Raw genomic sequence first — 26,566 nt, 5'->3', positions numbered from 1 at the left:
TCCATACCCTGCTCTGGGACACGACTCCTCTGAGACTGTGGTTCCCAGATCTGAGTGCAATAGCCCAGGTGTGTTCTCCCCAGACCTGTGTAGAGAGAAGTTAACCCCTCCCTGCCACAGGATATGACGGCTCAGCAATCTGCATATGTTGCCCAAACTCTTAAAAAAACTGTTTTCTATGCTGAGTGCTAGAGGTGCCCCAATCAATGAGGGGCATCACGAAGAAGTTTCCAAAAGCTAGATGCCACATTACAGAATGCATGATAACTGCAGCCCCCCAGGTAAGAACTGGTTCAGATCTTGAACCTAATCCTGAGCTTTGGTGCCCTGAGTGAGATGGTGTTGGAACTCCTGGATTGGAATTCTTTTCGGTGTAATCAGAAGAGCCAGGAATGGGAGTGACTGATGCCTTGAAGAAAGGACCCTGGTCTTTGCTTTCCCCAGAACAAAATCCATCCTGCCATGATGGAGTGGGGGCAGAAAGAGCAACAGGAGGCGCTCCAGTCTGTCGCTGGGAAATGTATTTCCTGCCACTTGTCTTGTGAGCTCCCCTCTGCCGCAGACTAAATCCTCTCCACTCAATATTAAAAGGATGATACTGCGAGGTGCTGGTGCCTCTGCGATAAGTGGACTCAGCTCCTCGGATGTGCTCCTTTTATGCCAGCCCAGTTTGAAGCCCATCACTGCAGGAGCCTGGCAAATCAAATGTCAAAACGTGTCTCTCTGCTGAGTGGGCTAACTAATAAATCTCTCTCTGGGTCTGAGTCCAGATGAGATGAGACAGAGCTGTTGTCCAGACGGGGAGGGTGAGGGAGGTAAGAACCGAGGGGGGGGCAGCAGGCTGCTGTCTTCTGAGTGGATGCCAATTCTGTCATTGGTCTCCTTCCAGTGCTCTCTGCTGCAGAAAGCACCCTGAGTTCAGAGGAATGATTTCTATGAGCGCATGATGCCTGCAGCTGTCAGAAGTCACAGAGCTCTGAATAATGCAGCTCAAGCCTGTTGCTTTAGGGTGCTCCAAAGGTTCATTAGTGGGCTTGCGATGTTCTTCCCCTGTAGACACAGAATGTCCAAGAGTGGCCGTAGAGAGAGACTCTGTGAAGCTTCACAGCTTTGAGGAGAGAGTCTCCATTGCATGGCTCATTGCCCCTGTCTGAGACAGGCAGCATTTGCTAGTAGTCTGAGCGCAAGACTGAGCGCCAGGCACTCCTGCGTTCTAATCCTGACAGTGACTCCTGCTGAGAGTTTGGAGAGCGAGGTCTGGCAGTTCGACCTGGGGACTGGAGTCAGGGCTCCTGGATTGGGTTCCAAATTCTGCCACTGACTCCTTGTGTGACCTTAAACAAATCATGTAATCTCTGTGTCCCTCGCTTCCCCACCTGTTACGTAGGGCTGGTGGTACCCCAGTTCACAAGGGGGTTTTGTGAGGGAGCAGGGAGATAGATTTAATGTTTGCGCAGCACTTTCGGCTGGCGAAGTGCTAAGCATTAATTATTCTGATAATTGAGAAATGTTACTCCCATTCTTTTAAAACTAGGATAAATGGTTCAGTCTCATTTTTCTTATTCCAGCTAGAGGGTAGGTGCTTTGGTGAGAGAAGGAGTCAGTCCGCCAGTCGTTATCTTGGCATTACTTCTTTCCCAGCTCAGGGCTAGACCCAGCAAATGACTCACAAGAAGAACTAGCTGGCTAATGAATTGGGAATGGGTTCTTGAAAATTTTTTCACCTCTAAGTCAGTGCTCGGACGTCTTCCCATCTCAGTAATGTCCAAAAGGGATTGCCATATAGTGGCTGATGAGAACCGAGCTGAATATCTCCCTGTATTTCCGTGGGGACAGATCTACGGGACTAACACCACTTCCAGGATTGGCATCAGTTGGCTTCCTTTGCTGGAAGCCTCAACGGGGAGCACCAAGACTGAAAGGGCCCTGGAGACTGAACTTTCCTGTTGCCCCAAGATCCGGACATGGTGTCTGAAACACAATTGGAGGGGAAGGGTGGAGTCTATGGGAAGCTTGCCCTGTCCCTTTTCTGTAGATCAATGGAGGACTGTTGTTATTAAGATGTAGAGGCAGGGTGCCATGGGTTATTTGTATAATAGGTGATGGCTAAGAATCCAAACTGGACATATTGATGATTAATAGACAATCGTTTGCTATTATAATTGTCTTAGGCTGCTTTCCTTCCCCCCCCCCCCCCAGATTCTTCCTGGCTTGGGACCCTCACCTTCGCACTTCAGGCCCCACCCTTTGTGTTCACACAACTCTTGTTTTTAATAACTATTTCTGCCTCTGGGTACTCTCCTCTCACTTCCTCTGTCTGTTTTGGAAGCAGCTGGGGCAGTGGTTCCCAAACTGTGTGGTGTGTCACCCTAGGGGGGCGCAGAGGAACGTCTGGGCGTGCATAGCAGGACCTGGGTTAGCCCCCAGCTCTGCTCTGGCCCCGGCTCTGCTCCCAGCCCCCTGCCCTGGCTGTGGCCCTGCTTCTGGCCGTATCTCAGCTGCCAGCCCTCGCTGTCAGCTGCCAGCCCCGCTGCAACTCTGCTCCAAGCTGTGGGGGAGTGGTGGTGTGTGGGGGGGAAGACACGGACACATTCTATTACTGGTAAGGGGTGGGGGTGAAAGGAAAAGTTTGGAGACCATTGAGCTAGGGAGTGTCTAGTGCTCCTAATTTAGTATTCAGACTCAAAACAGAAAGCGAGGTAAATCTATAGCCCACCTGTAAGCAAACAGCTTTGACCACCTGTGGCTTTGAGGGTCATTGCATTTTACAGCAGTGATTCTTCTCCATCCATATGATAGATATTCTGCTTTCAGCAGCACTTTATCTGCATTTTCACTACTTTTAACTTTCAGTGATTTTTATTAAAAGACCTAAACATACCAGGGAATGGAGTGCCCAGGCAGCTGGTAATGGGATACAGAACCTTCCACATCCAGATTGCTACTTTGAATCCAGCCAGCAATGACCAAGAGCCATTCCTAGCTGATGGCCATTCTGAGGTCCATGTGAAATCAGTAGTGGGGGGCCAGGGGCTCTCAGCCTAGTGCCTAGCAGACAGCAATACACTGTGGAAATCAAACACCACAGATGGTGTTAATTGGCTGCTTGTTGAGCAGACTGTGGAAGCCAAAGATTTGTCATTTGATTTGGATGAAAATATGCATATCAGAATCCATCTGTGCCTTTTGTTATAATGACTTAAAGGTGATGTCTTGGGGGCAAGGAGACTCTAGCATACAGAAGGGCTGCTCCTATGGTCCACAACAGCAGATTCAGATTCATTTTATTTCCCCGTCTTATTGGGGAATTCCTTAAATCAAGGTGCTGAAACTCTACACAGAGGTATATAAGTCTGAGCTTTATTGATCAGGTCTGCATTGCATTGGTAACCCAACAGCATTCACTGATTACCCAAAGTCCTGTCTCAGCAAGCAATGGGCTCAGTATAAAACATGGGAAGATTACCAGTCTTTTCTCCAATTGTTCTCAAGTCCTGCTTGGGAATCTGGAGGGGCTTGTCCCTGGATCCGTACACTAGATATGTTCCCTTCTAAAAGGTGTACTTTCACCTTCTCTTCTTCACACTAGTGATGCAGGTTTAGTTTCCCCACTGCATACAATTCTCCCTATCTCCAATTCTTCTCATAGGGTGGAAATGGTACCAGCTGCCCTCTCTCCTGGCCTTTATCGCTGGGTCTTGTGCGTCAGTCTCTGGCAGCCATTGAGTGCTGGTTCCCTGTGATGCTCAGAAGAGTCAGGCAGAGCAGTACATTCAATTTTCTTTTTTCTTTTTTTCTCATCTGCGACTCTGCTGGCATTTAAAACTTTGAGGCCCCGTTTGTCCCCTAAGAGAATTAAGCCGAAGTATAAAATAAAGCTGTGCTCCTAGCTGGTGGTGATCACAGGAGGAGGAGGGGGAGGGGAAATGTAAAGAGTTAGAATAAATGTCAGAGTGACCTTGCCAAGGGCTTGGATAGTAAGAGTGAAATGTGGCCTGAGAGCTTCTCTGTGTACTACTTGGGAATGAAGCAAGGGCTGCTGCTTTTCACTTCTTCCATAGGAACCGCACTGCCTGCCCACTTGACTTTGTTAGGCTGGGGCACAGAGGTGTTCATCAACAGCATGTGGAGGGCGCTGGCATTTGGAACTTCTTGCAGTGTATAAAACTGGATGCGAACACTGGGATGCTTTCAGAGGAATGTCAAGTCTGGCAGCTTGCCAAATTCTATTGCGGGGTGACCCCATTTGCCTCCCTGAATTCTCCCTGCAGTTTCAACTGGGACTGGGATTCTTTACTTCCTGACCCTAGTGGGTTGTATAGCTTTCCTATGCACCCTTAAATGGCAGGGTGAATTGTTTCCTGTCCTAATCAAGAGAGAAACATATTTGGAGAACATTGTGGGTTTGATATAGTTGGCTGATGTTTAACGAATGGTTGAACAGAAACACCACAAAGACTGTTAAGATGGCAACAACCTTCAACTCCTATGTCCTTAGAAAGGTATTACAGTGACTTTGCATGCTTGTGTGTGCATGTACCACAGTGTCTCCTAGAGAATGGAAACAGAATCTCAGCTGTGCCATAGATCCGATAATGCTAACAGCCAAGGGAAAGTCTCTTGCTCAAATTGCAAGGGTGGGTGTTTTTTAGCATTGGTAAATCTGAGTTCTAGCCCAGCTGTTGCCATGCAGTTCCATGTAGCTGCAATTAGCAAAATAGTGAAGCCCTAATTGACCGTGGCTTGGTTACAGTATTTCTCTCTAAATTTGTCCTAAAATCCTGGATTTGCTCTATGCCATTGATTTGCTAGTAACTAAGATACTAGCATGCTGCACCCTGTTCTAAAAAGAGGGTATCCATTATTTTCGTTGTTCTCTCTTGCATACATGCCCTGTCCGGTGATGGGTGGGAGTTATTTGTATACATTACTGTGTGCATTTGTGTCTTCTACTATGCACGCTCCATCTTTTTCTACTAATTTTGTCCAGTTAGGGAAACTAAGTGTGTGGCAACCTAGCACTTCAAGGTAACAGAGCCATGGGAATGATGTGGCTTTACACTGCAGGGGAGTACTTGTCTGTGTAGTGTCTCGTTATCATGAATTAATTGGGCACTCAGTCTAAGCAGAGTTCCAGCATGTCTGGGCTAGGTCTGTTTTCAGGAAGAGCGTATGTGGGGCAAAAGGTCTGGAGATTCCCACCCAGAATGGGCTGTACTCCAACACTTGCTAAGGGAAACAGTGGTGTAATATACTAATCACTACAGCTAATCACAGAGTAAATCACTAAACAAAATCTTCTTTACGACAGTAAGATTTGACTAGTTGAGTTAATTGGCTTGGTCAGTTTGTAAAAGAGGAGAGCTGAAAAACTGAGATTCAGGCTGCATATTCATGCATTTTAACTTGCTCTGCTTTTAAAAACATTAAAGTATGTGACTGGCACTAGGACAGCCCTTCCCTCCTCTGAACCGCAGCCTCCCCTCCCCTCTCAGCTCCAAACAGCGAATGTGCTTGAATAGATGTGTTTTATTAATAAGAATGACAATTCTTAGAGCTTGGATTCAAAGCATTTTGCTGACACAAAATCCTTCCTACTCCACCAGGTATTATTATTATCCCCATTTGACAGCTGGAGAAACTGAGGCACAGAGCAGCGAAGTTCCTTGTGCAACGCCACAGAGCGAGTCTGTGTTGGAGGAGAGATTAGAACTGAGAGAGATTTGATCCTCCCCTGCTCTAACTAGTAGGCTGTATCTTCTCATAGTTTATTAAACAAGTATGTGAGATTGAGCGAGTAAACGTCCATAGCATAGGCTTTTCCAAATGGAAAACTGCTTTGGTTGGGACCCAATGCGCTTTCTTAGCGTATTGAGAATAAGTCCTTCAACTAGCTTATGTGCGTGTATGTGCTACTGGATGCAAACCGAATGGCTCAGCTCTATGTTATAGCAATACAGGACCTATGTCCCCTTTTGCTCAGGTGTGTAGGGGTCTCTGCTTTTGGAACAGGAGAATGAGTTCTATCCCTGCTGCTCCATGGTGCACAGTGTAGTGATGAGCCATGACGCCCTAAATGGCTGTGGGTTTGCTACAACATTGTGTGGGACAGGGCAACTATCAGCAATTACATATAGCACCACATATCCGAGGGCACAGCAACTGGAGTAGTATCATCATAGGCTCACTTCCACATTCCCCAGTGCCTTAGCCTCTCTGCCTTCCTGTGATCTGGTGCTACTGATAGAAGAGAGGATTCCTGCCTGGTTTCCCTCCTTGGTATTCTGTGCTGCTGGTCAGCCGGTAGACCCCGGCAACCTTTAACTAACTGGACGGTGTTTTTAGTGCTGAACCTCAGCGAAAGGAGAATGCGGAGGCAGCCAGTGTCTGTGTGTAATGAGTACCAGGCAGTTGGGGGGCTCCTTGTCAAAATTCAGGAGAGAAATGGATGGGGTCAGGTGTGTCTAACAAGGCCCTGAGAGTGGTACGTGCTGGTTTCCCTGCCATAATTAGAAGTTCCATTCATTTATTTTTGCAACCACTTGGGATAGTTTGTGTAACACCAAACACAGTTTATAACAATCACTTCCCAGAAAGGACCGTCTTTCTTCTAGGAGGTTGGGCATTAGGTTTGTTCTTTTTTGCAGCGTTAATCCAGGAATAAAGGGTCAGTTATCTCTGCTCATGCACATGGGATAAAATGGAATCAGCAGGAGGTGCTCTGTTCCTATTGGCTAGAAGCGCCTGCGCCAGATGGTTACAAATGCTCTCAAAGTGACAGTGTTTTCAGCGTGTGTCTACGTTTGGGAGAGTTATGCACAAGAGCAGTCTGGGGGCTACTGAGAATAAAACTGCTCTCTAATCTAAAGAGACTTTGCTAGTTCCATTGCTCGCAGTTGGAATTTATTTTCTTACGTTTTGATTAAAAACTAAGAATTTTGTAAAAATATGGCTACGCTGCAATCCAACACCTGCGGCTGAGCCGTTTCAGTTGGCTCAGGCTCACAGGGCTTGGGCTGCGGGGCTGTAAAATAGCAGTGTAGGTGTTCAGGCTTGGGCTGGAGCCCAGGCTCTGGGACCCCGGGAAGGGGGAGGATCCCAGAACCCAGGCTCCAGCCTGATCCCAAACATCTAATCACAGTTTTATAGCCCCTCGAGTCCACGTCAGCTGAAACGGGCCAGTTGGCGGTGTATTATTGCAGTGTAGACATATCCCAAGAGGCTCCACATGGGTGCTTTGTGATCTGGTGCATGATTTGGTGGTTAAAACACAGAACAAGGTGTCAGGACTCCAGGGCTCTATTTCCAGCTCTGCTGCTGACTGTGATACCTTCTGCACATCAGTTCCCTGTCCTGTGCCTCAGTTTCCTTATCTGTAAAATAGAGACAATGCCAACTCTGAGGCAGCCCGTGCAAGAAACATTAGTGTGAGTAAAGTGCTTTGGGAGCTGCGAAGTATTAGTTGCTTCTGACATTGTGTGGCTTAGCGCACATTGGTGTTTCTGCGCTTGGACCGGACCAGAACCAGGCCATGCAGAGCAGCATGGACATTCTTGAGAAAAGCAAGATAGAGTTCATATTTTTTCAGTCTGCAAAGACAAGAGTCCAGCTGTTCGGGTTGGATTTTGGACTCGGGCCCATGCTGATGCTGCCATTGGAGTTGGTGCATCTGACTCTAGTTAACTCGACCCTTCTTACACGTGGCTTATCCAGCGCCTTCACCATGCAGCTCAAGCTGCTCCCTTTCCCTGCCACAGCTCACTACAGCCCTACCGTCACCTGCGTCGCCAGCTTGGGCTCCCTCCCTCTCTTTCTCTATGTCCTGCTCAGGCTTCTCTCCCTTCTCTTCTGCCATCCCTCGCTTCGTGCCTTCATCCTCCTGGCCCCAGATAGGAGGAGCCTCTCAGCTATTGTGAGCCAAGTCCCTATCTTCTAACTCCACCTGTCACCAGGGTCCCCATGAATCACTTTGTACCCATTCATGCCTTCGCCCTGTGAGCTCCAGGCAGGGACCTGGGCATGTCTTTTGGTTTTCTGCATAACCTTTTTCACCTGTTGTAAAGCACCAAAACCCAGCATGGTACAAATAATGATCCCAATACCAGGGAGCTGTGGTCTCAACCAGGCAAAGAATGAAAGGGGCTGCCAAGCCACAGACTTACTCCACATCCCCACCATGCCATGAGAGAGTCCACAGTGATATGAATCCATGGACAAGGACACGTAGAGCGGCTCCCAGTGGGCTGTGTGCAGTGGTCATAGAACAGGAGTGACTGGCCACACACTGAGAGAGTCAAGCCGTCACTGGAAGCCTGTACTGTCTGCTACAGATCCAGGCTGGATACAAAAGAGGGCTGTCTCCCAGTCAAGGGGAGGTGTATAAGAGAGCAGCTCAGCACTGTTAACTCCTCAGTGTCCAATCATCTACACCACTGGGACTTTGCAGCTTTGAGGTGAGGGCCACACCGGTGCCGCTAATCTGTGCCCTGCCCCAGCTTGAGAGGAGAGGACTCCTCCGTATTATCAAAACCTGGGTTCTCAGGCTTTGAGTACAGGCCTTCGCTGTGCTCCTGTCAGGTGACTTGTGGCTCCTGGGAATTTCATGGGGATGGGTGAAAGCACCCCAGCCATTTGTGGATGTTTCTGCAGGGCAGGTGGACCCGATAGGAACACATTCCACTGAGACCTCCAGGTGTCACCACCACGCGCGGCACTGGAAGCTGCTCGGTAACAGTCCAGGGAAACCACGGACTGGATTTCTCATCTGGGCACTTGGATTCTTTTGTGGGGAAAGAGGCTCATCCCTGATTTGAAGCTAAAATGAAAATAGACATGAAAATGGGTTCATAAAGGTGGGCTCTGGACCAGCAACTATTGGGCAGAAGCCTCTACCCTCTGGGTGGCAGCACAAGCACTGGTCTAGTAATTTCCAAGAAACGAAGAAAATCGGATCATGATCATCCACCCCTGATGCGTGACATTTCTTCACTCTACTTCCCTGACTCTTGTCCTTTTTCGTCATGAGCAAGCTGTAATTTTTTTCTTTAAAATGGCCCTGCCACTCCAAAACCTCCATTTGCTGCAAAGCTCCCAGACTGGCTGCTATGAGGGTGCTGACTGGAGTCTCTCCTGGCTTTCAGATTCCTGGGATGATCGAATGAAGCCACCTTAATTGGGTTGATTTTATTTGCTCCTAAAGAGCAGGTGAGTGATTATGCTTTTCCCTGTTGTCCAATAATTTGGCAGCAAAGGCAAACTGTCTTGCTCTGTATTTTCACAGCAGCAGCATCCGAACAAGCCTGCTGGAGAAGTATTGCTGCTTGAATGCTGGCTGGCAGGGGAATGTTCTGCCCTCTTCACCCCTTTTCTAATACTTCTTGCCATGTTGCTGTTCTCTAGTTCATGTGGCACCAGAGAAAAACAATAGTCCTCTACATTGGCATAGCATGTTGTATACAAAAATGTCCTGGAGTGGTGTGTACGCAGAATTGCTCGCCCAATGCTGAATGCAGCCACCTCTGAGGTGGAACATCACAGGTGCTTCATAGAACACATCAGCACTACACAACAGGGTTTAGGAAAAAAATGAAAGGGAATTGAGGGAACCTGTATGTAATTGCCCATGTTGGAATTTGGTCAGGAAACCAGGGCTAGCTCCTAACTCCCTAAAACAGGTCCTGGGTCCTTAATGGCCACCAGCAGCCAGGACCTTGGTTTTACTGCACTTCAGGCAGGATGGCTCCCTCCAGCCCCAGGCATTAACATTTGTGAGGTGCTGCCTTGTGTTTGAAGAGGTGGGCATCTCCCTCCAGGGAAAAATGCAATCAGAGGTGGCCGTTTTTATTTTACCCCTACACATGTGGAAGAGGGTGATGGTAACATAGGCCCAAACCTGATTGCAGTGCAGTCTGAGCAAGGAATCTTCATTCCCACCCCCACGCTGCAGAATGGCAGCAGAGTCACAGAGCACCCTCTGAGTCTACATATTCAGTGCTTCAGCAGCCTCTGCACTCCTGGGCTCTGAGGAAATAGCTGGGTTCTACCAGCCCCACCCCTGCGCCTTTCTTGTCCCTCTTCTGCCCTCATATAGTCCCTCTTTACCAGTACACAGGATGTTCCTTTAGCCAGCAAGGGGACCTTTTGTCTAGCTCCTGGCCCCCTTCTCTAGTGCAATTACCCACACTGGTTCTGCACATCTCCGGGACCTCCATGGCCGCCTTGGTGCTGTGAAATGACAGCTCTCCTGCTCCTCTCTCTTGCTAGCTCATTTGCTTAGGCTGAGTGTGTCTGTCACTGCCATGTCACTTTGGAAGCCTTCTCTTTTTTTTATCTCACCACCCGGTCTGGTTTGAAACATGAGGCCCTGCCAGCTTCAACTAAAGGAGCAGATGTGACCCAAGAAATGGGATAGCAGCTGGGGTGAAGTTGACACATTCGTGGCACTAGGTCTAATCAAACAACTTCTCCCATTATAACACTGTGAGGCGGGAGACGTGTGAGCCACAGGCGAGTCAGCGCTCACAGCACCTGCTGAGACACGCCGCTAGCAAGCCATCTGTAATGAGCTGACCACGCCACTCAGTGGGGCAATGCAAGCTCAGTCTAGGGCTGTTTTTAATCCATTTCACTGCAGCGAGAGACCAAAAGGCTAAGAGTTGGGCCAGGCACAGGGAAAATAAGACCGTTTACTGTCAAGCAAGGGCGACCTGGCAGAGGAGACGCTGTTTTACCAGACCTGGAGACGCTGTTGCCCCCATGGCAGAGGAGATTTTGTTCATGTTCGACAGATAGGGGGTAAAGGTCGCCCACAGGACTGTAGATGTTATTAGGCTCATGGAGGAAGAGCAGTTATTGTACTAGATGTACATAAAGACATTTCTGCTTTCTCTTTTGAAGTTCAGGCCATCCAAGAGCCAGATTCTGCCCTCTTACGCTGGGGCAAGTCCTACTCTTTTTAGCAAGAGAGCTTTTGCTTTTTCCCCCGCGCGCTCTCTCATTTTTAATCAAGGGATTGGAACCGGTGAAAGGTGCTGGATTGAGAGCCCTGGGGACTGAAGCCCTCTGTTAATACATAAAATAGATACAGAACAAGCAGTGGTTGTTCATGCTACTCCCATGCCTTGTCCCATCTGCATGGCTCACTCATGCATTCCAGAGGTTCTCAGAGTGTTACAGACATTAGTTAATGGATTTTCATAACCTTCTGACCCCAGGAAGGCAAATAAATGTTATTAGCCCCTTGTGACTGATAAGGAGACTAAGGCCTGGAGAGGGGAAGTGATTTGCCTTCCAAGGTCAGTCAGTCAATGGTAAACATGGAAACAGAACCCAAAGTCCTGACAGCATGTCCCCCCCGATCTAACCACTAGACTATGCTCTCTGGTAGATCTCTGGCTTCTTGCATCCATTATAGCCTTCTAATTACCCTATGTTCTGTGGGAGCTGACAGGTTTTATCCTACCTAGGGACAGTGACTCTGTATTTGATATATTTTTAACCCTCCTCTGTACTAAGCTGTAAGGAGAAAACTGATTTCAATGTTCGGGAGCTCCTTCTTGACTGCAGGTCATGCGCGATTGAAGGAATTGCTTCTGCTCTTGTTTTGATTTAGACTCTGGGGGAGCAATGCAGGCTGCAGAGTATGACAAGGTGAGCTGTACATTTAATATGAAGGCACAACCTGCTGATGGTCCAGGACTCCACATACAATGTCCACCTTGGCAGCTTGGTTCAAGATACAGTGTTGTATCCTGGGACCCGTGCGCTCCATGGGCATCTGGCCCCCGCCTATTGTAGAGGAGGGTGGCTGCAACCTGCTCCAGCCCAGTCATGAGCAGCTGGCAAATGGCTGCTGCAGCTGCTGGTTGGACAAATCTCGGCCATCCCAGCAAAGGGGAACGTTACTCAGTCAAGAGTAATGGCTGAGGGAACATTGGGGGATGATGTGGCAGCCCGTGTGGGTGTAGCCAAGGAGACAAACGGCTGCTCCAATGACAGATTTTCTGTCTGTTCTTGTCGTTTTGATTTCCAGTCCCACCAGTGGTGGAACCAACTTCTCAGGATGTCCGCCAGGGCCTGGGCCGCAGCGTCACCCTGCGGTGCGCCATGCTGAAAGGGAGCCCCATGAAGGTAGCCACTGCTGTCTGGCGCTTCAATGGGAACCTCTTGACGCTGCCCCCGACAGAGCAGCAGGACTACTCAGAGTTGAAGGTGGACAGCGTGAGCCGAGAGACCAGCGGTAGCTATGAGTGCAGCATCTCCAACGATGTGGGGGTCGCCAGCTGCCTCTTCCAGGTGTCTGGTAAGTCTCACAAATTGCCGCTGGTTTGGTATGTTTTTAATTGACTCGCTTATAGTGAGTTTAGTGGCTGGTGAGTCCTGGAGACAGATGCCTTCCCCCCCTAAAGGGGTACAGTACAGGCAATCTTCCCCCACACACTCTCCCCACCAGTGTGCTTCAGTTGTGTTCTGGAGGGACTCCCTCTAGGGCTGAGCGGGAGCTCAGCCTTCCCGGCTCATGCACTCCTTGTTGCCTCTGCTGACACTGCCTAGAAGGGGGCTAGTTAGTGCCAATTGAGTGGGTGCAGTTTTGTGGTGTGAACACTTGCTCTCAGTGAACAGGACTGAGACCCACCAAACTCATTGCACGTAGGCCACTGATCAGCTGTCTGATGGTATCAGCTTTAAGCTACAGACAGCTTTAATTGGCTTCAAAAGTTGACCAAGCAGCCCTGCAAGACTCAGCATCCCATCACCAGCCCCTGAAGACCTCCACTCCCTTCTTTTACAGCGATACCATTCCTTCAGTGCATGTCCCTCTGGTTTCTCCCGATCTTTGTGCAGTGACATCTGCTTAGAGAAAAACTAGGCAGGGACAGATTCTGTTACTCAGTGGATTTGCTGCTGGGATTTGTGCAAATCCAGCATGTGTAGCGAGTGAAATCCTTTCAAACTCCATGGGCAGCAAAAAAGGGCAGCAGCGCCTGAGGTAATACTACATGTCAGATCGAACCACTTCTGCTGATCATTAAAGCTGTTTTTCCCTTGATCTGAGGCTTGACTTGGGCCCCAATTTCTAGAGAGGTAAATTTAACACCCCATCTTGCTGCAGATTAAGTATTCCTGTAGACAAGACTTGAGAGAGAGAGAGAGAGAGAGAGAGTGTATCTGGCGGTGGCATGGAGCGGTTGGTTTGGAAAACTGGTGGAGTCTGTTTTATTTCACACCTTTTGCTTAGTCATTTCTCAGGCACTGGTATCATGATGGCCTTAGTCTTTCCCCATGACACACCTCTGGAACATCCTATTTGACCAACTACATCCCTTCACCAGCAACCCCTCTCCTGTCCCTTCAGACCTCTCAATTTGTGGTGCTGAGTTCCGTGAGACAGGCTCTCCTTAGCAGCTAACAACGTTCATTTCCAGAGGAGATGAATGTGACAAATGTTCCTTCTGCTCTATCCTTTCTCAAGATCCACGGCACAGATCTCTAGTGCTAGCTTTCGGATTCCAAATTTCTCTGCCTGTTCTTATGAACCAAACATTTACAGGTCAAGGAAAAACCTCTGAGCTCATAGAGCAGCCTGACACTTTTGAATTCTTTCTTAGCATATATATATATTTGAGAGGAAGGATAGCTCAGCAATTAGGGCATGAGTCTGGGTCTCGGAACACCTGGGGTCTATTCCCTGCTCTGCCACAGACTTACTGTGTAACCCTGAGCAAATCACTTAGCCTCTCTGTGCTTCAGTTTCCTATCTGTAGAATGAGGATAATAGCACTGTCCTATATTACAGGGGTGTTGTGATTCATTAAAGATTGTGAGGAGCTTAGATACGATGGTCATGGGGGCCATGTAAGTACCTAAAATGGATGTGTGTTTGTGTGTGTATTGGCTTCTTCCACAGGTAAGAAATTAGCTTGTCACCAAGTTATTCACAGGCACATTGTGACTTTTAAGCTGTCCCGCACCCTTTCCACCCTTGCTTTCACCCCCCTCCCTCCATACACATACACCTTGTATAGGTTAGCAGTGTTGCCATCACACTCCTATGGTCTGGTTCATCCACTCTCCAGCTTCACTTACATATATCCAAAAAATATGATCTGAATGTGTAATTGTCTGTTTCTCCTTTCACCAAAAAACAGTTGAAAAAAAGTGCAGCAACAATTCCACTTTCCGGATGGGAAGTTTTAAAAGTATCTGATATACTGTAGCCCTTATTAAAGGGCTTCTTTTTTTTTTTTTTTTTTTTTTTAATTCGCTGCCACTTCCATCTCAGACTCAATTAACAAGGAATTAATGTTATGCAAGATGGTAATTATCATCAGTTGTGATTTTATTTTGGAATCCATTATGAAACTTGACTTCCACAGTCAATACAAGTTGGATAAGCAGCAATTAGTCTCTGAGGTGGTTCTGAACTTCTTGATGGTGCAAAAATTTAAGTCGATAAAAATAAGAAGAAAAGACTTGGAAAATAAACATTCATATTATCCATCAGAGTTCACAGAAAGCAAACACTAAATCCTTCCAACCCCAATTATGCTTCCATAGAATAACAGCTGAAGTGACAGGAGTGTGCTGTGGCAGTGAGGGGGGGACAGTTAAGTTTATGGCTACTCTCCACTCCAGCCAGTCATGTTATCTAGAGATAGCCCCAGTCTGTGAAATTCTCATCTGCAGCTGGACTCTCCGCAAGTTCTGATTCAGGCTCATCTCTTGCCTTGCCCCATGTCACTCTTGGGGCCAGATTTTGATCTCAGTCACAACCGTGTAAATCTAGAACTACTCCATTAAGCTGGGTGCAGTGACTCTATGAATATTTTTATCATTGACCTGGAAGAAAACATAAAACCCTCATTGAAAAAGTTTGCAGATGACACAGAAATGGGGGAGTGGTAAATAACAAAGGCGGAACGGTGTGGTAAACTGGGTGCAAGCAAACAATATGTGTTTTAATATGGCTAAATGTAACTATATATATCTAGGAACAAAGAATGTAGGTTGGGGCTGGAGCGGGGTTTGGGGCCAGAGGTGGGGCCAGAGTGGAATGGAGGGCAGAGCAGGATTCAGAGGCACTGCCTCCCTGCCCCGCCATGGGAGATGGCCTGGACCCCACCGCCTTCCTCCAAATGTTCCTCCATGCTCCCTTAGGGAAGCACACCGCACTGTTTGGGGACCGCTAATGATATAATGGCTGGAAGCCGAAGCTCGACAAATTCAGACGGGAAATAAGGGGTATGTTTTTAACTGTGAGAATAATTAACCTTTGGATCAACTTAAGAAGGGTCATGGTGGAGTCTCCATCAAAGACCATTTTAAAATCACAATGGGATTTTTTTTTCTAAAAGATCTGCTCTAGAAATTATTTTGGGGTAGTTCCATGGTCTGTGCTATCCAGGAGGAGGTCAGAGTAGGTGACCAGAATGGTCCTTTCTGGCCTTGGAATTCATGAAACTATGGATTAACAGGTGTGTGTCCAAAATCAGATTCTGGCTCTGGTGCCTTGATCAGCGTCCAAGGATGGGCAGCTCTCACGAGTGATGGATGAATATCAGAAGGCACAGGAGTCCATTCAATTAAGCATGTGAAGGTTTGGATGCTTCCCTGAATCCTATTCAAACTCCTCAAGGCTGGAGAGCAGCTTTCCTTCTGGTATTCTGGTGATTCTTGTCACCAGAAACCCAGGAGCACAGAGCAAAGGGGATGTATTTTCAAAGCGGGTTCAGGAGGAAAGGAAAGGCTTTGGGTTGGGTCTTATTTTACCCAACCCAGTTCCTACAGCAAAGTCAGATCACTTTGCATCTTATCTGTGGAGGCAGAGGTCTGCTTCTGCCCCATAGAAAGTATTGAAAATCCTTCTGTTTACAAACACCAGAATTACAAACTGACCGGTCAACCATATTTGGAACCTCATTTGGAACCAGAAGTACACGATTAGGCAGCAGCAGAGACAAGACAAAAAAAAAAGAAAAAGAAAAAAAGCACATACATTACAGTACCGTGTAAAATGTAAAGTATGAAAAAAAGGGAAAGCAGCATTTTTCTTCTGCACAGTAAAGTTTCAAACCTTTAGTAAGTCAACGTTCAGTTGTAAAACTTTTGAAAGAACATCCAGAACATTTTGTCCACACAAACTCCATACGAGGTGTTTGTAACTCTCAGGTGCTACTAGACCAGTTTAAAGCTGTTGCCTCGATCTAAACTGCAAACAGAAGGGAGATCAGAGCTAATTCAACCACAAAACTAAACCCATTGACACCTTAGACTCATAGACTTTAAGGGTCAGAGAGGACCAATGTGATCATCTAGTCTGACCTCCTGCACAATGCAGGCCACAGAACCTCACCCACCCACTCCTATAATAGACCCCTAACCTATGACATAGTTATTGAAGTCCTCAAATCAAGGTACAGAGAATCCACCAGCAAGTGACCTGTGCCCCATACTGCAGAGGAAGGCAGTGTCATGGTATGCTGGGGTCACTGGGTTGTTACTTCTCCCCACTCCCTCATAGGTTAGACATAGGCTATGAGAGCATAGAAAGATACGGTTTGAATGGATTTTAAAATGCAAATGAGGAGTTTGGCATGATGCCCGCCTGTGCCCCTGGGTGCCAGAGAACATCCTCAGCTACAGTTGGGCTGATGAGTTGGGGAATTAAGTCTCACCACCCCGGCCACCTCACTTCGTGACTTAAGTTCCCATCCCCCCCACCCATCCCCTTTCTCTTCTTTCTTTTTCTTTCCCAGCAAAAGCTTACCACCCAGAGTTTTACTACGACACTCCCAACCCTACCCAGAGCCAGAAGCAATCCAAGAACTACTCTTATGTCTTGCAGTGGACACAGAAGGAACCTGACGCTGTGGATCCCATTCTCAAGTACCGTCTGGATGTCCGCCAGGTAAGAGCTCTAATCTTTCTTCTCCAGCACCATGCCTATACTTGGTAAGACAACCTTTTAGTGAGAACCATGAGGCGCTTACCTCACATCCTACCTGCAGATTGGGAGCTGCTCATAGCAGAATAGTCAGAAACTGAATGTATGGCCACTCTTTCCCCAAGCAATAGAAGAGAAAAGCCAATTGTGCAGGTCAGTGTTTGTTTTAGAGTCTGTTGTGGGGGAGGACTGAGAGCTAAAAGGCCTGCTCCTTGGACTTTTCATGATCTGGGATCTGAATAGGTTTTAATATGAACACATCCCCTTCTTCCCCTGGTCCCCCAGTCGTTAGTAAAGGATTGTAGATTTTATAGGTTGGAAACTCAAGCAAGTGGAATTTCAGCCTCTTTACTCATTGAAATAAAGGGAATAAAGTGGAGAGCTCTCCAGGCTGGAACTGCAGGGAAAAGTCATGGTCTGTCTGTGTTACATACATACAATCACAGTAATGAAGTCATTGGAATTATAAAAGGAGCAGGGGTTTAGGTTTTCAGTTCTGTACAGGCTGAAGACAAATTGTGGAGAGCCAGAGAGGATCAGGGAAAGATTGGAGAGGGCACTGGCTAGAGAGGATGACAAGAAGGAATTTGACACTTTCAAGAGCATGGTAAGCTGACAGAGTATCACAGGGCGCTTCCATCCAGGCTTTGCCCCCTTATTTGGGGCACAGTGTCCAAATCTCTCCAGTGTTACGCAATTCAAAGGTTTTTAAGATTGCTGGTTCTTGGGATCTGAGGGCAGCCTAGTACTTAATCTGTTTGCTTGATATTTGGGACTAAAAGATTATTTACTGTATATACAAAACAAAATAATTAAAAAAGAATCCAAGTGCCTCCCTCCTTTGGGTCATATAGTGCGTGTCATCTTTATGTCTCTGTTTGATTGGGAGCTCTCCAGAGGAGGGACTTTTTATATTTGTTTCTCGTACAGCGCAGAGCACATTGTCAGTGCTTAACAAATAATAACAACAATACAGTACACAGAGGAGCATCTTATAATGAAGTCACTTTATCACAGAACAACTTCACTGTAAAATGAGATTCATTGTAAGCAGAATTGCCATTTCCACCTTTGCAACTCTCTGAAATAATTTAGGATTTTCATTCTTTTTCATCCTCTGTCAGGTTCCTCTCCGTCTAAAGTGATTACACGTAGTCTCAGATCTGAGTCTCATTTACAGTGAAGCCCCTTTACGCCTTTGTAAAAGGGCCTTAAAGTGGAGAAAAATGACATTTACACTACTGGAGTGATAGAAAGGCCTTTGTGAAATGAGAATCAGTCCTACTGTCTTTGTCTACATCTCGCAATATATCACTGTTGGAATTATTTCTCTTTTTTGGCATCATTAAATTCTAATAATGAATATTTTCCTGCATTTGCAATCTAAACACATTGCACAAACTTATTATTGGTTGAATGCTGCATCAGTACAGTATGATGTATAGTGGGGCCATATTAAGGTATATTAATCTCATGCTCCTGTGACATGCTAAAGCTCCCACAGAGGATGTTTCACACTGAATAAGGTATGGGAAAAAGGGGAAAAAATAGAAAGTTTGTTCCCCACTACAGACAGTGCTTGAGCACATGCAGAGGGAGAGTGGAAGGTAAAAAGTTTCCATGATACTGCCCTCATCTGGGTCTCCTCTTACAGTGCTGATCAGTATTCTCACTCAGTGCGTGTTCCTCCTCAGCTTTCCATTGTGGGGTTCCCCAGATGCCATTTCCTTTCCTCTTCTCACTTTCCACCTTCTTACTGAGGGATCTCATCCACTCTCACGCTCTTAACTATCTTTTTCATGCTGGTGACGTTCAGATCTCTCTCTGTGCACCTGACTTCTCTCTCTATCCAGTCCATGTGTTTCAGCCTGTCTCTCTGACATTTTCCTCTGGATGTCTAGCCATCAGCAAACACTCAACATGTCCAAAATGGAGCTTCTGATCTGTCCTCCCAAACCGACTCCATCTTCCCATTCTTTGTCACTGCAACACCACTCGCCTCTCTTTCAGGCCTGTAACTATGGGGTGCCATCTTCAACTCCTTACTTCTCATTCTATTTCCCCGCATGATGGGAGGGCAGGGTACATTTTTGTCTTGTTATTTGATCCCCTGAGTTCCTCTCCTAGTGGAGAACATGAGGATGCTAGTGAATACAACTGTGAAAAGCACAAAAGATGCTGAAAAGTTTAGCTGAAAAAAGTGCTTTCATCTTAAGATCTCTTAAGGGAAGAGAATTTATCTGAGTAAATGATGAGTTTGTCCATCTGTGAACTCTTCTCACTGGATACTGCAGTAGCTTCGAGGTGCTACCAATGGTGGAATGAAAGTCCTATTACGGGAAGTCTGTGAGCAAGGATTTCCCTCCACCCCCATTGCGTTGGAACATTCTGCTCAGAGAAAATATCCCTTCTGATCAAACATTTGCCGCGTTGGTCCCAGGACACGAGACAAGGTGGGTGAGATAATATCTTTTACTGGACCCACTTCGGTTGGTGAAAGAGACAAGCTTTTGAGCTTCACTGAGCTCTTCTTCAGGTCTAGGAAAAAAGTATCCATCAGCCAGCCATTCCCAGTGTTAGAAAGCTCCTGATGTACCAGCCAGTTGGAAGTCATCAATTCCTCAGCACTGGGGTAGCTGCCCAGATTCACTGGCCCATCAGAATTCCTTCCTTCGCATCATGACACACCAGGAACACATCCGAGTGAAGAGAGGAGATTCTTGGGTGCTGACTGGTGAGGGGCAGTCAAGTGATGACTACCTCTTGCTGAGCTGGAATTACAGGAGGCACGCACGGTAAGTGTAATCATCTTTGCTGTGTCTCATTTCACTCTCAGTGTGGTTTAAGGGCTCTTGGTGTATATAATGCAAAGATCCCTACACAGCTGCATGCTCTGCAGGACACTGGGGACCCCTTGAACTGAAACTGCCTACTGCCGCTGTTGAAAACTGTGTAAGAGTAGGGGGGGAGTAGAAGTGTTGCTTAGTGATCGACTGGCAAAGTGGCTCCTAGTCTTCTGTCTCTTCCTGCTCAGCAGCTTTGGACGGACTGTTGCGTTAGATGGGGCTGTGTATTCCAGGGTGATGAAGCTGCAATGGAAGGGAATTGGGTACTTAAGAGATGTAGTGTTTCCCACATAGGGACTCTCAATGAGGAGGCCTGTGCATTTTCAGATAGGATTTGATTGTTCAAGGCGCGGCTGCTGCTGGCTATAATGACAGACAAACCAGTTTCAGTTGAATACAAATTAACCTAAACTTAAAAAAGTAGCTTGGAGCTACTGCCCAGGTACAGCCCAGGCCGTAACAGTCCAAGCCTCTTGAAAAGCCTCAATTTTCTCTCTCACCCAAATGACGACCTCCAGCAGCCAATCAATTGCACCATGCAGCAGCACTGGCTTCATTATTGCTTTGGAGGGAAACTCATTCTGCACCAAAGAATGGGGCTGCTCCAAAGCCCTGCAGTGTTTTCAGTCTGAGGATTCTCTTTTATTTCTTGTTCCGGGAGGTATCCCATCCGAGCACTGACCAGGGTTGATGCTGCTTAGGAAATCTAGGGAGTTGCAACCACAGCTGCCTTGACTGTGTGGGCAGATTGTGAGGCTTAGGGATATTTTTCTTCCAAGCATAGATAGATATGTTCCTATAGCATGGAAAGAAACCAGGCGCGGTCTGAAAACCTCCTTCATCGCTTGGGGATTCAGAGCAGCCCACTCAAATCAAACCCTGGCTTAACAATTACAAAAAATCTTTAAGTTGCTTGTTTCTCTGTGTGTGTTTTATGCCTTCCCAGAGCTCTGCTCTAACATTAAAGTGAAATGAAAAGCCTTCTAATATTGTATGCCGGTCGCATCCTGGAGGAAGGATCTGAGCTGAACTGGTGGTTACGGTTACGGGGGACAGTGGCAGAATTACTGTGCACTTAATGAGATGGAACCTATATGTGACCTGGAGCCTAGAGGAAAAAAAAAGAGGCAGGAGAAGGTATCGGTGCAGAAGGAACGTTTAATCTTTGCTCTGCTCCTCAAGGAGACCTGAGGCTACCGTTTCCTCCTTAAATTCTGATGCCTGGCCTCAGCCCAAAACCGGGCCCTTTTAACACATTCCTGCCATTCCTCTGATTGGTATAGACTCAGGTTTTCCTGGCAAAGTGTTCCTCAGTAACCTGCACAAGCCAACCATCTGCAGTGTAGACTGCTTTCTTCCCCATTAACTCCAGAGAGGGCTCCCATCTTGGACCCACTTGCTAAATTAGCTAACCATGTGGCCATCTCTGATTAATTCCTGCCAGGGAGCCCAGCATGTCTTTAATGAGACGAGCCCTGTGCAACATCAGAGTAATTGGAGGGGGAGAGAGAGACTCTTTGTCGGGGCTTTCAGCCTCTCTGCATTTGATAAACATCCTCTGCTGTCCACAAAACTGATCTGGGCTTGGAAGCCGGTTGCTGCTCACCTCATCAGCCAGCCAGAGGGTGTTAATGAGGGCTAAGGCGATGGGGAGCCAGGCTCACCACATTGGAGGTGACAGATAACAGAGTTGCTGGGCCATACACAGGGCAAGAGCGTTAGCAGGGATTTAATGATTGAGATTAGAGTGGAAGGTTAACTCTGCTGATGGCCATTGTGGCGCAGCAGGCGGTTTTTTATGCTGAGGTCCCTGTGCCGTAAAATGTTCTGCCTCTAATATGTGTTATCGCTCCTCCAACCCTACTCTATTAGTGTCAGTTTAGATGTTGCTTGTCTCGTTAGTGCAGAAAGCCAAAAGGCCCCCCAGGGGCAGGCAGGAGAGGGGCTGGAGGGGATGCCTTACCTTTGCTCTCTAGTTCCTCCATCTGGTTGACCAGAGGGAGGTGTCACCAGCCCTCCATGCTGTTTTCTTTCGTTTTAAGAGAGAGTGTACACAAGCCAGCCTGTAATAAAACACCAATGTCTGTATTTCCCCATTCAGGAGCAACCTTAGAGTGACAAGCTAGTGTATGTACTCAACCCTGTGCTGGTAAGCAGCCTAACCCTAACAAACTTGTGTGCCTGTCCTTGTGCTCATAAATGTCCCTGCACTAGCCAATTAATGTGTGCATCCCAGCAGGTACAAACAACCCTACAATAACAAAGCAATGTGCCCAGCCCAGCCCTCACGAGCAATGATAAACCTGTGATCAGTTCAAAGCTGATGATTTAGGAAGGGTTATGAACCGGTGAAAACACACTCTGGTCTTGCCTAGTGTTCGGCCCCTTATGCTGGGAGATGAACCAAACCCCTTCCATTCTCCTAGCATGGCGGCTGCTGCTTCAGATGAAACTGCTCTGGAAGTGGTACAGAGATGTCGCAGGGGGGTTTTACCTTGTGGCTACAAAACCGAAACTCCTCCTAAGACGGACTCGTGTCTGAACTCGCTTTACAAACAAATGGGCTAATGTTTTGCCAGCTCCTGGGGATTACATGCTGTCTAGGCAACACCATGATCATCACCAAGGAAACGACACCACATGGGGCTGTGATGATAGGCCTATGTCCATAACATAATTATCCCGAGTTTCATTACTCATGCACATATAGGGCCAGATTTCTGCTTTCCCATACACTGCTGTCTGGCGGGATTTTCATCTCAGGAAACACTGCCGGAGTTAGCCTGGAATGGAGCAGAGTCAGAGGAACCTAGCTGAAGTTCTTAAATTTAAGTAGAATTTAGTAATAACTGATCAGTCCCTTTTGTCTAACACTATCCTCTAATGTTAGAACAAGAGGTCAGAAGATTTACCAATGGCTGGTAAATTTACAGTGGCACAAGTAAAGGAAAATACTATTCTGCACAAAGCTTAATTCATTCCTGACTTATTGTTGCACACAGGATGGAGATGGCCCGCAATGGGTAGTCTGCCTGTAGAATTACTTTCAGAGTTGGTTAAGTCACACACCGAGAGGCTGCATAGCTTCTGGTGTGTCTACACTGCAATCAGAGATATGACTGAAGCACGTGTAAACACACTTGAGCTAGCTTTGATCCAGCTAGCTCCAGTAACAATTAGCGCTGAAGCTGCGGCAGCATGGGCTAGCCGCTTGAGGCCCTTGGTCCCAGATGGGCTTATACAGCCCTTGCTACTGCTTTGGCTTCACTGCCGTTGTTCGAGCTAGCTAGATCAAAGCTAGCTCGGGTATGTCTAGACGTGCTGCAGTCTCACCTGTCACTGCAGTGCAGACGTACTCTTTGGGACCAGTAATTGTAGTTATGCATGAAAATGAGGAAATCACAGCTCAGGGCATAGATTCATTGCTTTGTGAGATCAGGATGTCATTTTCTAGAGCTGATCAAAACATTTTTCAATGAAACAATTTCCCAGCAAAACGGATACATGTCTGTAATATGTTTGTTTCAACAGAATTTTCATCTAGATGTCGCCGATCCAAGATAGACTTTCTGGTCAAAACCAGAGAGAGAGACCCAGACCAGTCCCAGAATAGCTAATGATCACCTGGGATATGGGAGTCCCAGATTCAAACTCCTGCTCTGAATCAGGAGAGCCAGGACATTAACTTGCGTCTCCTCCCACATCCCAGCTGAGTGCCTTAACCACTGGGCTATAGAGTTAGACCTCTGTCACGTACAATGAATATTCATTTATACAAAGTGGAACAGCTCCAACAAGCAAGAATGAGAGAGTCTGTTTCATCAGCTTGCTCATGCAGTACCTCACTTGCCGATATAGCTGTTGTGAGGATTGGGAACCACAGTTACCTGGGCCACAAAGTGCCAAGTACAGGCACAAGACTGAGTTTCACAAAGACTTCTCATATTGAGATGATCTTTCCATCTTGGGATGGCATATGACCTTGGAAAGGGTTTTTTTTTATCAACTTCCTTTTTGCCTTACCTGGCTACCAGGCAGGTATCTGCTTATAAGTGCTGCTATAATAGGACACATTGTCAAAGGGAAAATTGCATTGGCTACAAAAATGTCTTCCCCTGCAACAAGTAACACTTCAGCTGAGTAACACCCACAGAAGGTTCTCAGATCTAATTTACTTTCCACCATTGATGCAGTTTATTTTCTTTTTTCTCTGATAGTGACACTAGACTGATCAGCTTCACTTTCTGGTGCCACTTCTTTATTGAGGCTATTGGCATATGTAAGGGTGTACAGGACAGAGCCCTTAATGAGGCAGAGGTCACTGGAGGTGTGTAAATAGCAGGTGTGTGTAGGGTGACCAGATGTACCGATTTTATAGGGACAGTCCCGATATTCAGGGCTTTTTCTTATATGGGCGCCTATTACCTCCACCCCACCCTGTTTTTTCACACTTGCTGTCTGGTCACCCTACACTATCTATTTCACACTTGCTATCTAGGTGTGCGAGTGATTTGGAGAGCTTGGTTCATGCAGCCATGAAGTAGAAAAAAAGCAGGAAGGAGGTGACTGCATCTTTACAGTCTGAGAGGAAGCGTGGTTTGGGATGTTCAGTAGAATTGAGTGACAGCTGTGCCTGATGAAAGGGGCACTGTAAGCAGAGATCAATCGTGCATGATGGACAGACTCCTCCTGAAGCAAAATAAGATTGCTGTGTCAGGCCTGGGGAAAAGCAGCAGCATCCCCATTGATCTTTGGTAATAGAGGAGTCAGGATCATGCTCCACCTGCTCCTGCCACTGAGCTGTATTGGGCGCACAGCTGCAGTCAAAGTGTTTAGTCTCCTCTGTTTTCCTCTCTGGCTGTTGGTCAGGTGGGATGTGTTTGTGAGGGCAGCTGCTAGCCTGTGGGCTTCTCTGCTAGATCTGAAGGGCTGGCTAGCGACATAGTGGAAAGACTCCAAACTAGTTGTATATGTTGGGGGTGGGGAGTGGAGGGAGCTCCCTTCCAGTTTCAAATACATATGCTATGCAGATCACTTTCCGTGCTAGCTAAATCCACAAAGGATTGCTTCCACTTGGGTCCAGCAGAGTGAGGCCAGGGGAGATGACTCCCACCAGAGGCTGGCTCACTGCAACCAAGCGATGGGGGCAGGAGGGTGCTTGCTAGATCATGCACTACGGTTCCAACTGGCTCTGCCAGGAAGAGGCTCCGAGTGATTCTTTCTGCAAGCTTAGCCAGTGGGAGGAAACTCCCAGCTGAGACCAGTTCAGTGCAAAATCCTGTAGGCTCAGGTAAGCGGTGTCTCCCAGCTGAAACCATCTCAGCTTGGTTCCTATTGGATGGGCCAGGGGAAGGTAAATTCCGTAGTAGACCAGCATGGCATCTGTCAGCTCTGCTAGAGAGACTCCCTTTTAGCACACCCAGGAGGAGTTCAGCAAACGATTCACAACAAATAATTTGATTAATTTTGACTTGTTCTATCCGCAAATTGCTCATGAACAATCATTAAATGGTCAGATTTATTCATTGGCTGTGAATCAGGAATTTACACAGTCAGTAATCCTTAGTCTGCAGATCATTTGCAAGGGCTTAGTTGAGAACACTGGCAATTTTGAGCTGCACAGGTTAGTTACGTGGTTTTCCTGTCCTCTGACTGGGTGATTTCCATAACTAATCTACACAACCCAGAGTGTAACTTGTGAGCTTTACAATCCAATCAGCAATTCAGAATTTACTTTTCAATGAACATTTGATCTTAAAATTCACTTCTCATGAGTATTTGTGCTAGTAAAACTGAAGTTCTTGATTGTCCAAGAGAAAGCAGAAAGTGGATTAACTTTCTAATGCAAACCATTATGGACAATTTTTTTCCATAATTGGCTCTTCTCTAATTTGAGTTATTACCAGCGTTTGACTAGGACAATGGAACTAACACCTCAACTTCTATAAAAGAGCCATAAAACCTCCAATGACTGCTAATTGCAAGGCATTGGCTACATGTTTAACTCCAGTAGCATAACATCTCCAATTACCAGAAGCTGGGAGTGGATGACAGGGGATGGATCACTCGATGGTTGTCCTGTTCTGTTCATTCCCTCTGAAGCACCTGGCATTGGCCGATGTCAGAAGACAAGACCCTGGCCTAGATGGACCATTGGTCTGACCTAGTATGGCTGCTCTTATGTTCTCACCATGCTAGGGCTTTGGCTCAGTGCAAATTCAGAAAAGCACGGGGGAGAGAGAAGAGCACCTCCACTTCCTCCTTATGCCAGCCTTACCAATGTGCAAGTAATGTTGATTGCACCCCACCTTACCTGTCCTGTCCAGCAGAGCACAGGACGAGAAATGCTAGCCAGGCATCAAAGATAAAAACAAGAAAGTCTTTCGTGCCTATCTCTTATCCTCCCTCTCTTTGGTGCCTTTAAGGAGTAGATGCTAGTTACTGAAGCTAAGTCTACACTGATGGCGGCAAATTCACTGCCGTCAGATCGATTTCTCTGGATCGACTGAGTGGTCAGTGAAGACTCGCTCAGTCGATCCAGAAATCGACATATTAAGACCACCTCCACAAGTAGCGTAGCGCTGCATCAACGGGAACGCGGTTCCCGTCAGTGCAGTGCAGTGAAGACAGCATGCAGAAGAGAACCACAGAAGTCAATGGGAGTTACATAAGTTTTTTGCGTAGCTTGCGTAACTCCGGTCGACAGCCGCCGAATCTCGGAGGTAAGTGTAGACAGGGCCCCAGTCTTTCTGAGAGTCCCTGTCAGAAGGCTGTGACA

The 26,566-nt window shown here is 47.0% G+C and overlaps 1 protein-coding gene across 1 annotated transcript in view; it reads left to right on the top strand.

The window, feature by feature from the left end:
- The window catches only part of MDGA1 (MAM domain containing glycosylphosphatidylinositol anchor 1), a 210,061-nt gene that overhangs the window by 118,641 nt on the left and 64,854 nt on the right, over positions 1–26,566 (top strand). Inside the window, 2 exon segments of the mRNA XM_067565371.1 lie at positions 12,032–12,301; positions 16,755–16,906. Coding sequence (XP_067421472.1) covers positions 12,032–12,301; positions 16,755–16,906 — 422 coding nt within the window.

The sequence above is a fragment of the Emydura macquarii genome, unplaced genomic scaffold (genome assembly GCF_026122565.2).
Source record: "Emydura macquarii macquarii isolate MOO-44397 ecotype Brisbane River unplaced genomic scaffold, CSIRO-AGI_Emac_v2 contig_2676, whole genome shotgun sequence".
Lineage (NCBI taxonomy): Eukaryota > Metazoa > Chordata > Testudines > Chelidae > Emydura > Emydura macquarii.
This window is presented reverse-complemented; position numbering and strand designations above follow the sequence as displayed.